Source organism: Alosa alosa, chromosome 13 (assembly GCF_017589495.1).
Source record: "Alosa alosa isolate M-15738 ecotype Scorff River chromosome 13, AALO_Geno_1.1, whole genome shotgun sequence".
Classification (NCBI taxonomy): domain Eukaryota; kingdom Metazoa; phylum Chordata; class Actinopteri; order Clupeiformes; family Clupeidae; genus Alosa; species Alosa alosa.
Genome location: NC_063201.1, coordinates 12,018,436 through 12,030,316, shown reverse-complemented (window position 1 = coordinate 12,030,316; position 11,881 = coordinate 12,018,436). Strand labels below are relative to the sequence as shown.

General features: G+C 45.0%; 1 protein-coding gene across 1 annotated transcript in view; it reads left to right on the top strand.

The window, feature by feature from the left end:
* The window catches only part of faxcb (failed axon connections homolog, metaxin like GST domain containing b), a 19,932-nt gene extending 11,147 nt beyond the window's left edge, over positions 1-8,785 (top strand). Inside the window, 4 exon segments of the mRNA XM_048260076.1 lie at positions 2,882-3,099; positions 4,773-4,889; positions 6,247-6,280; positions 6,282-8,785. Of these exon segments, the coding sequence (XP_048116033.1) occupies positions 2,882-3,099; positions 4,773-4,889; positions 6,247-6,280; positions 6,282-6,609 (697 nt within the window). The 3' untranslated portion in view covers positions 6,610-8,785.
* The last annotated feature ends 3,096 nt before the right edge of the window (positions 8,786-11,881 follow it).

Genomic DNA, 11,881 nt, shown 5'->3' with positions numbered 1-11,881 from the left:
TTTGCAGAGGATCCTGCTAAAGCGGCAATTCAAGTCAGCAATCAATGTGACTGATGGGAGTGACTAGATGGGCTGAAATCCGCGGACCGCAGAGAGACCACGTTTATTGTCTAAAGAGGGGTGCATGGAAGGGCGCTCGCGTTGGCCTGGAAGGAGACTTGGGAGTCTGCAGTGATGATGGGCCGCTCTGTTTGACCCCTCTTTTGAGGAAGGAAGGAGTGGTTAGACAGAAGCGTGACATGGAAACATGTCATCGGGTGGAAACAACCAACCAGCGACTCTCGTTGAGTAGCTGATCCGCCAGAACTTCCAGCACCAGGCCACCATTTAAAACCCACAACTAGCGAGAAATGTAAAATTGCAGGCATAATCATGAACAGCAGGTAACAATTAACACCAATATATGGGTGCTGGAAGCGGAGCCACTGGTGGGCAGTGAGCAAAGTGAGGCCCTGCCAGAATTCCTAGAAAGGGAGACAATACCGCGATCTGGGAATCAGAGAAAAGACATTTTAAACACTTATCTGAAGAAAGGCGCTAAGAAGGATATGTTACATACACAAATGACACAACTTCTTAATTGGCAACTCAACCATGTGGGCATGAGCCCCACACTGTGGTAATCGCTCATGGACACTGACATAATACGGGCATTGAAAGAAAACACCTGGCGTATTTGCCTAGATAATGGCTTGTGTGACATACTGGCAATTGATGACATGGGCGGCGTGCGGAATTCGACGGTTGAGCTTTGGTGTAAGATTTTACAAAATTGAGAACCCAGATGCTTGAGAACGTCCGGGGACTACTCTCGGCTACCGCTGACACCACAATCAGCGGTAGCTGAGAATTAATTTGTTTCGCGGCAGAGAGTGCATGCAGAGAATCGAATCACCAGGGAGAGAGAGCGCAACAGACTTCCTACCAGAAGGTATGGGGCGCAATCCCAGATGATTAAAACGAATGCAGGCGATGAACTGGCTTCCACGCGGCCATGCCCGAGGAGTGATACTGAACCGAAGGTCCAGCAGGCAGGTAAGCCTGGCCTAAAGCCTATGCAGCAGCGAGGCAAATGAAGAGGCTACACAAAAAAGACAACCTGCTTGTGACCAAAGGTAGACTGAGATAACCACAGTGAGTGTAGAACATCCAATTAAAACAGGTCTTAATACAGGGTTGGGTTCAGCGGCAGCATGGTGCAGGGCAAGCAATTTACAGCACAATCGCAAGGATTATAAAGTCAGCAGGAATTATGTAAGGAGGCTTAAGTGAAAGTTAAACCGTGTCAGACAAGTCGGTTGTTTGCTGCCCGCCAGAATATCGATTGGCAAGCGGGTTTACATGACTGTGGGTGAAGTGTAGCCCAGCTCAAGGAGCTTGGGAAGAAACCATAACCTTACCAACCAGGCCAGCTGGAAGCTTGAAATTGTTGCGGCGAAAGCGACATGGGCCTGCAACAGGGATTAACTTGAGGATCTGGCAGTAATTTAGTAGTGGTGGAATTGGCTGCAACAGGCGTGGCGTGACTGGCTCGATATGCAGAGATTAAGCCGATGAAGCGACATGCAGTGGCCCCTGACTGAAGGACGCACAGGTCTGAACAAGCGCAGCAAGCAGTACTGCCGGGATTGTAACAAAATAGCAGCCACTGAGGGGCAGAAGGGGCAAGATGTAAAATGCAGAGAGCCCAGGTCCACGCGGAAGCCTGAGCTAGGGCGTCAAAGTCAGCGTGCTGAGAAGCAGAAGCAGTGTTAGGTGGTACATATTTAAAAGAGCCCACTGAATTCCAGGGCTAGCTGATTGAATGGTGAATGATCAGATTGCAGGGCTTTCCGAAAGAGTAGGCAAAGCTAAGATTGGCTCCGTGTAAGCATGGGAGTAAGCTACACCTCACAGTCTTCCTAGTAGAACTTTCGCTGAAGCTATCATTGCTGTGATTGTTGTACTGCTTCTTGTCTTCTGGCTTCTGCCATTTCCTTGGGGTCTGACTCTGTTAGAGGCCCAGATTGTATTACAGCGGAATGAACAGAGCCACTACCTCCCTCCAGTCTCCTCCAGCTCTCACAGAGACAGAGTGTGACAGTTATTAAGATCTCTCTCTCTGTCTGTGTGTGTGTGTGTGTGTGTGTGTGTGCTTCCTGTATCTGGTTCAGGGTGGGGATTGTGGTTCTGATGATGGTGCGGGGACATGTGTGTGTGTGTGTACTGTGATGTAGTCTAGTTAGCTGTAGTGGATATACTGTGATGTAGTCTAGTTAGCTGTAGTGGGTACAGTATACTGTTATCAACTTCAAATGTTAATACGTATCCTTACCTATTTTAAGTAAGTATACTGAGATGGTGATGCTTTTTAAGTGGGTATGCTGCATAGTCCTGCGCATCACATAGACTGTGTGTGTGTGTATGTGTGTGTGTATTGGGGTGGTGTTGTCCCTCTCCCCCTTCTTTTACTGTTATCTGTCGTCAATGCTGTTGTGAAGTAATCAATGCTTGGCCTGTCCACAGCAACCAAGTTTGTTTACAAACAGACCCCAGGATCACAGTGTAGAGCAAAGTGGTTGTATTTCTTCTATTGTTTTAAATCTGTGTCTAAAAACAGAATTGTTTTCAGTAAATAACAGTCTTTCCACTTTTAAGTTATAATCGATCCAAACGTTTGTGTTATATGGTTATTCTTGTATGTACAGATTAAGTGAGAGGGATAGACTGTGTTGTGTTCGTATGGTTTCACATCTGTGCATTTACACATGTATTTATAGGTGTATCTCCACACATTAATTCATGCTTTTTGTATATTGTGTGTGTGTGTGTCTGTGTGTGTGTGTGTGTGTGTGTGTGTGTGTGTGTGTGTGTGTGTGTGTGTGTGTGTGTGTGCTCGCAGGACTATTGCATACTGCCAGTGGGTGGACAACCTGGAGGAGACTCAGAAGATGCTGGCCATCACGGGTCCCCTGAGCGACCTGCAGAAGTGGATCATCAGCCATGTGACCGGCAGCATCGTCAAGAAGGAGATGTACGGCCATGGCATCGGACGCTTCTCCAAAGAGGAGGTCTACACACTCATGGAGAAAGACATGAGGACGCTGGCCACACTACTCGGTGTGTACAATAGTGTCTCTTTCTCTCTCTCTCTTTTTATCTCTCTTTCTCTCTCTCTCTCTTTATCTTTCTCTTTATCTCTCTCTTTCTTTCTCTCTCTCTCTCTCTCTCTCTCTCTCTCTCTGTGTGTATGTTCAGTTGTGAGATTCAGTTGTGACTGTTTGACAGTCTGACAAGTCTATATTATACTGTACCATCATGATGGTGTTTTAGTTTGTCTCAGAGCAAACCGTTACTGTATTGAAAGAGAGTGGGACAGTTGAAGTCAGTGATGAAACATGTGTTTACTGAGAGGCTACCTAGTCCAAGGTAGAACTGTATGTGAGATGGTGGTAGCGTAGTGGCTAAGGAACTGGACTAGCATGCAGTAGCCAGCCCCTGTATGTGGGGTGGTCATAGCGTAGTGGCTAAGGAACTGGACTAGCATGCAGTAGCCAGCCCCTGTATGTGGGGTGGTCTGGACTAGCATGCAGTAGCCAGCCCCTGTATGTGGGGTGGTCATAGCGTAGTGGCTAAGGAACTGGACTAGCATGCAGTAGCCAGTCCCTGTATGTGGGGTGGTCATAGCGTAGTGGCTAAGGAACTGGATTAGCATGCAGTAGCCAGTCCATGTGGAGAGGTGGTAGCATAGTGCCTAAGGAACTGGACTAGCAAGCCAGTCCCTGTTCCAGTCCCAGCTGCCACGGGTGTGCCCTTGAGCAAGGCACTTAACCTTAAGTTGCTCTGGGGAAACTTGCCCTTGTAGCAATTGGCATATGTAAGTCGCTTTGGATGAAGGCATCAGCCAGATGTTTACGAATATTATATGTGATACAGTGTAGCACAGTGTTGTAGCTGTGCTGCCCTCTACTGGTGAGAAATTGGAAATTCTGCCTCTTCATTATGAAATGTAATGGCTGTCAATTATTCAGATCCAATGCACATAGCCCTGTCACTGATGATTCTTGTTATGGGTTCTAAGGAATACTGTTAATAGACTGCTGATAATATATAAAATCACAAATTGCTTTGGATAGCAACAGTAATACATATTCTGGTAGTTTATTGTAAATGGAAATTACTTTAAACTAGCCTAGAAATCTAGACGCGCCCCTAGCGGCAGCAAATTAATCTGCTGTCCAAATTAATTTGCTGCCAGGGCTAGTCTAGCAACTCTCCGTTGGCTTGTGAGCTCCAGAAATCGAAACTCAATCAGGCCAATGAAATGGGTGTATAGAGTGGATTGGGTGGGCTTAACATAATGATTGATGGCAGAGTTTACCCAACGGTTTGGCTTGAATTCCCTGCTACTTAAAAAAAAATAAAGATGGATGTTGCTGTTGGCGAACAGTGTGACACGAGTTAAGCTTTTATTAAGTTGGCAAGCGTTTGAACTAGCCAACCAGCTCAGCTTAGTGGGAAAAGCATGGGACTCATAGCTGCGCTGTCCTATTAGCGTGCAGAGGGAATTTGAAAGACAACTGATTATCCCGCCCCTCGGACTGAGCACTGCGAACGGTGAGTGCCCAGACCCTACATTTTATTGTGGGTCTGGCTCGTCAAAGCTAACTTTAAACTATCCTATTACAGCAATTGAGGTAAGAGGTGTGTCTGTCTGTGTGTGTGTGTGTGTGTGCGTGTGTGTGTGTGTGTGTGAGTGAGAGAGTTAAATGATCTGTTTCCGTGCCCTGTAGGTGATAAGAAGTACATCATGGGGCCAAAGCTGACCACCGTGGACGCCACCGTGTTTGGGCACCTGGCCCAGGCCATGTGGAGTCTGCCTGGCACACGCCCAGAGCAGCTCATCAAAGGTAATAGCAGTACACACACACACACACACACACACACACACACACACAGACACACACACACACACACACACACACACACGCACACACACACACACAATGACCTGTGTCCATCACCTGTGTCCATAATATATGCAATCTGTGGTCTGTGCAACAGAACAGTTATGACTTTCTAGGAAATAAAATAGTGACAGTACTAAAACAAAACAAAACAAAGCAAAACAAAACAAACAGAATAGAAGAGACTGTGAGAGCAAGATGGCACCCACATCATAGTCATGGGTTTGATATCCTGACCACATGCACACTGATGAAAATAAATACGGACACTCTGCTGTCCATATGACATAAAAGCACCTGCTAAATAAAACATGTTGTAAATAATAGGGTTATTACGTTGTATTTAGAATGCCTAAGCAATTCACAATCTCTATCAAGATTCTAAGTGGCTTCATTACAATTTTTGATATTCGATGTAATATAATAGCTGTTCTGATCGTAAATCTACCTCGTACACACCATTGAGTTTGCTTCAGCTGCACTGGGATAGCAAAGTGCTTTAGGGACATCATGTTCTGTGGTGGTGCACGCGGTCAGACCCAGGGTGTTTCCTAACTGCACTGAATGTCACCTTGAAGAAATCATCGTCTGAAGGTTGATGGACGCTGTAATATGAGGGACTCTGGGCGCTGTGTTCATCAGTGGGTCAAATGGTTTATTTATGAGGCCATTTCATTTCGTAACCAGTAGTGGAGCACTATGAGGTAGTATACAGTAGGCCATTTGTGTGTTTGATAACAAGGCAGTTTGGTAACCTTGGATGTTATAAAATGAGCTGCTGTTTGACCACTAGAGGGTGCTATAGCTGCACTGTTCCGACACACTGAAAACAAGAGGAAGTGAAATTTGAGGAATCTACATCCAGCCAATTGCTGTTTTATTTATTTGTTTATGGCTAAATCAATGTTATCATGATGCTGGGAAATCCAGCCTATCCAGATCACTGCACTGTGCTTGAACTAAATTATGCTAAACCAAGATTTGGAACAATAGTAATAATACAATGCTAATAATAATATTATAATAATTATATATTTATATATATATATTATAATATATATAAATGTTTATGGAAGTAGCAGTATTTAGTCGAACTGTTCATTACCTCTGTACAGCTCTAGTGCATATCTGTCTGTTCACTACAGTCAAAAATAGTTTATGAACTGCTATCTCTATCTCTGCAAATCTTTGTATCTGTATTTTTATCTGTCTATCTACATCTCAGTACATCGGATTTTAAAATGTAGATAATAATTCCTTTGCCCTTTCTGTCCCCCCCCTGTGCCTCCCCATCCCCCAGGAGAGCTGATCAACCTGGCCATGTACTGTGGCCGGTCTGCGCCGGTTCTGGCCCGAGTGGTTTGTTGACCCGGAGGACTGGTGCTACACAGGAGAGGACAGCGAGAGTGGCCGGTCCTCCCCAGCCTGCCTGCTGGACTTTGGGCTTTTCTCAAGGACAGACACGCTGGAGGAGAGCGACGCAAGCAGCAGTCGCTCTGACCCTCACTCGCACTCGCACACACACTTACTCGCAAACTTAGACACACAGACACACTCACCGGCCAGCGACCGCTCAGGACGCTCGCTCTTCGACTCTGACATGGACACGGACGGTGGGTCGGATGTGGAGCAGAAACAGGAAGTGTCATGCCCTGACCTTTGAATCTTGGGTCAGGGTGGAGGACACAGTTCTTTGCCTCTCACTTGGATTGATTGAGAAATCTCCAAGCTGCTTTCTTAGGATGAAAGACAGGAGATGTATTCACATCACATACTCACTTAAATCCAAACCAGGAATGTTCCAGAAAGCCTTTCAGCCATTCTGAAACAACGGACACAAATACGAGCTTATGATGTGAAGGCTCAAAATTGTTTGACCTTGGGCTTAATTTGGAGGTCAGTAACATGGTGGTAATATGGCAGTACTAACAGTTTGTTTCTAAACATGCCCTGCTTGCATCCTTGGTTAAAAGGTGAAAGTGGACCACTAGCTAGCTAACTTACACACATTCATCCATATGCAGCCAGTTCTGTAAACTTTGAAATAAACACACGTGAATGTAAACATGGTCCACTTTTCCTTGAAGAATATTCTAATGGACATGGACTGTGCTTGCATGTTAACACCACGTTATTGCCCTACCACCAGAGCCCTTGGTATCTCTCAGGCTGTGAAAGGACCAGCGGGCTGTCGCTCTACTCTAGGTTTTGTTTGACCACTGCTTGCTTTGGTTTATTGATCATGCTGCACACTTACACACAAGATCCTCCTCTTAGCTTTTAGACATTAGGGGCGCACTGATGGTAGCTGTGTTCCACTGTTCTGGTTGGCTTCAGACTACTCTTCTGTGACCCCATGGTAAAATCAAAAGTGTAAAAGTGTTAATTCCAAAACATCTTTAGGAGTATGTTAAATTGCCCCCCTTTTGGTCTGAAAAGAGTGTTAACTGAGCACTGTTGATTTTACTGTGACCAGGGGAGTAGCCTTAAGTCGTCTGACACCTCTCCACTGATAGGTGCCCTGTGTAGGGTGTGCCCTGTGAATTGGAGGCCTGCTTCTCCTACACCTTCAGCTGTCCAGTGAGTGGGGTGCCATGGCGGGCACCAAAGTGCCTACTACCAACTTCCCCTCAAACAGCCTATCAAGGCAGCAATGCAAAACACTGTTGCTAAGATGCAGTCTGTCATTCATTCATTCAGCCTCTATTTACCAACAGCTGACTCCATCATTCATGTATTCAATTGTGGGATTTGAAGGCAGTAAGGGATGCATGTATGCTACCTTCAAAATGTGATGGAGGTGTCTTAGAAGGCAGCATTTTATACTAATATTTGATTAAGACATGCCTTGATGCCTTCCAGCCTCAGACAGAGCATCCGTGTGTCTCCATATATTTGGAAAGAATGAAATGGAAGTAAATACCTAACTGCATTCTTCCCTGTGAAGAACCACCTACTGTTGCTAAGGTCCCTTGTGAAGAACCACCTACTGTTGCTAAGGTCCCTTGTGAAGAACCACCTACTGTTGCTAAGGTCCCTTGTGAAGAACCACCTACTGTTGCTAAGGTCCCCTGTTGCACTCATTACTACGCATCCCACGTAATAGCTGCACACGCACATGTTATGCCTGTGGTTTATTTAACAGTTATGAAATGAGTCATGGTTAATTTAACGTTTGCAGAACAGTTTTTTTCCCCTTTTGATTTTCCTGATGTAGAGGCTCAAGAGTTAATCAACAGTGAAACAATCATCATCTCACACGCCGAGAGAGAGCAAGAGCATGTTAAATAAAGTTGTAACAAAGAGCCCTTGGTTTGTTAGCGTGGGTCGTAAGTCGTACCCACGTAAGTCGTACCCACGTAAGTCGTACCCACTGCTCTGGGTCATGCTCTGGTTGCGTCGGCCGACACATGCTGCCTCTGTCCTGCAGCCCTCCATGACGGAGCTTCACCGTCTCGGTCAGGTGGTAGTGGCCGACCCACAGCTATCTGCACAAGCAGCGGTGGCACTGTTCTGTTTGGGTAACAGTCATGTCCGCCTGAACATACCATCAGTATCTAAAATGGAGAGGTGTGTCACTTGCGTTGTGTTACCAGAAGAGGGTGCCGTAATTCTTTGTGTAGCATCAGAGAGGACTAGTGTGTGGAGCCCCTAATGTGCAGTCCTGCCCGTTTCTGCCTTAAGTGAAGATACAGCATCACACTCATTATCACTTTAGTCTTAACAGCAAGCCAAGAGTGGTCAGTATGTTGTCACAATTACCCAAAGAGTGGTCTCACTGAAAGTTGAGCCTCTTAATGCATGTGATGTGTGTGTGTGTGTGTGTGTGTGAGAGAGAGGGGGGGAGTAAGAGAGTATGTGTTCGTTGTGTGTGTGTGTGTGTGTGTGAGAGAGGGGGGAGTAAGAGAGTATGTGTTCATGTGTGTGTGTGTGTGAGAGAGAGGGGGGGGTAAGAGAGTATGTGTGTGTGTGTGTGTGTGTGTGAGAGAGGGGGGGAGTAAGAGAGTATGTGTTCGTGTGTGTGTGTGTGAGAGAGAGGGGGGGAGTAAGAGAGTATGTGTTCATGTGTGTGTGTGTGTGGGAGAGAGAGAGAGGGGGGGAGTAAGAGAGTATGTGTTCATGTGTGTGTGTGTGTATGTGAGTGTGTGTGAGAGAGAGAGAAAGAAAGAGAGTGTGCATGTGTGCGCTTGCAGAAAAGGGAAACTAGTGCAAACTGAGAGTTATTAATAACACAACTAGCCGGAGGCCAACTGACAGTATGCGAGGAATCACACTGAAGACAGTTTGCCTTAGTCCTGGTGGAGATCATTTGATTGACAGCTTGTTTTGACATTTGTGTTCTTTTTTTCTGTCTGCCTATACTTGAAACCAGAGCCATTACTTTCCTTTATGTACTGACACACGTCTCTTTGCTTCGTTTATACTGTGTATGTTTTTTTTTTTTCATTATTATCTCTGATGTATATAAGAATATTATTTTGAACATGTAAAGGATTCTATATCATTCTATTAATTAAGTGCACAAAAACAGATACCAGTGATCTTGTGTGATAGGAATGGCAAATGTAGAGAGTTAAAAATTTTGTGCTCATGTAGTCATGATATGCAGCATGGTACACGTTTGTAGGAGAGTCTATGGATGGGTTGACCTTACCGTAAAGGTCAAACAGTGAACCCTTCTCAGAGGTTCTTGAGATGAACTCGCTCAAAGCAGGGTATATACAAACTTCCTGATGATGATGATGATGATGATGATGAAGTCCTATCAAAATCACTGCAGCTATGAATTTGCTTTGGCAAGTAATTTGTAAATATAAACTTTTACTCTGAACAGACATTGACTTGAACTTAAGTGTTATGAAATGTCAAGAGATTTACGGCAATCATCTGAAAGTGTGGAACCAAACGTCAGAGTTCTCTCAGAGGCTGTATATTAGAAAAGAGATCTAGGTCCAGAAGTATCTCGAGACATTCCAAAGGTTTGACACAGTCTAAATCAGATACTCTCTGACATGCCACCATTCAGGCCACCGTCTAATGATCACATGACATGCTTATAAAAGCCATACTGAAAATATACTGTTGACATACCTTTTTCATTGTAAAAAATGATTGCTGGTACACGTGTGTGTGTGTGTGTGTGTGTGTGTGTGTGTGTGTGTGTGTGTCTTAACATACTATGTACTAATAATGTACAGTGGCGACATAGAAAGAACTAGGTGTATGACAATGAATACTCCAAATGATCCCATTAAAATAGCTGTGACAATTTTAAAACTGACAATTGTTTCTTAATGGCCTCTGTGTGTGTTGTAGGACTATGTATGTAGTAATCTCTTCCATGTCCAGACAGTGTGATCTTTAGTCATTATTGCTCTGCAATTGTCTCTATTAATTAATTGTGTGTAAATATTTGTATGTGTGTGTGTGTTTGTGTTTATAAATCCTTTGCATGTGTGTTGTAGAAACTGTGTGTATATATCTGTTGTGTGTGTGTGTGTGTGTGTGTGTACTCTCTCTGTGTGTATGTGTACTCTGTGTGTGTGTGTGTCTGTGTGTATGTGTACTCTGTGTGTGTGTGTCTGTGTATGTGTACCCTGTGTGTGTGTGTGTGTCTGTTTGTGTATGTGTACCTGTGTGTGTGTGTGTGTGTGTGTGTCTGTTTATGTATGTGTACTTTGTGTGTGTATGTGTACTCTGTGTGTGTGTATGTGTGTACTCTGTGTGTGTGTGTGTGTGTGTGTGTGTGTGTGTGTGTATGTCTGTTTGTGTATGTGTACTCTGTGTGTGTGTCTGTTTATGTATGTGTACTCTGTGTGTGTATGTGTACTCTGTGTGTGTGTGTGTGTGTATGTGTGTACTCTGTGTGTGTGTGTGTGTGTGTGTGTGTGTGTGTGTATGTCTGTTTGTGTATGTGTACTCTGTGTGTGGGTGTGCATTTTCAATCTGCCTAACAAGTGGCAGGCATCCAGCCGTAGAGGCTGCTGATTAAAGAGATGCCATGTGGTGTCGGCATAGATGGAGAGAGCAACAGAGAGAGAGAGAGAGAGAGAGAGGTGGAGTGAGAAAGCAAGTGAGGAGAAGGTGGAGAAGATGCAGAGGGACAGAAATGTGGGGAGGACTGAATAGAGGAGAAATGAGAGGAGAATTATGGGATGGAATTAGAAGGATGAGAGAGGGAAGGAATTAGACAGAACAGATGCACAAAGGACTGGTGAATAGAGAGGAGGGGAGGAAGAGGTCCAAACTACAGTGGGAATATGAGAGAGAGAGAGAGAGAGAGAAAAGCAGAGTGATCAAGGGATAGAGACTAGTTGAAATGAGTTCACATGAAGGGAGAGAGAGAAAAAGAAAGGAATGCTGAAAAGAGGAAGAAACGAAAGAGCCAAGGACAGAGAGTGGGGTGGTTACATCAAAAGAAAGACTGATGCAGAAGACAGAGAGAAAGAGTGAATGGGACAGAGGAGTGATAGAGGTGAGTGTGGGTGTGTGTGTGAGAGAGAGTGTGTGTGTGAGGGGTCTTGGATCAGAAGTGACCCTAGGGGATGGAGCAGGTGCAGTGTAGGAGCAAAGCCCCGAGGCCTGAAGGGGCCTCCAAAGCTCAACGCAATCTGCACTGCACCAGCACGCTTTCATTTCATCTCTCTCTTTCTCTCTCTCACTCTCTCTCTCTTTCTCTCTCTCACTCTCTCTCTTTCTCTCTCTCACTCTCTCTCTTTCTCTCTCTCACTCTCTCTCTTCATCAGAGCTCAGCAGAATCTGCACCAACTGCCCCACGATACTACTGCTCTTTAGTGTTCACTCTATTTCTACCTCTCCCGTAGTGATCTGCACTATTCTATTCTTTATGTTGGGACCCTTCTCATCCCTTCTTTTCCCATCTCTGTCTCTCTCTCCCTCCGTCTCTCTGTCTCTCTCCCTTTCTTTCTCTCTCC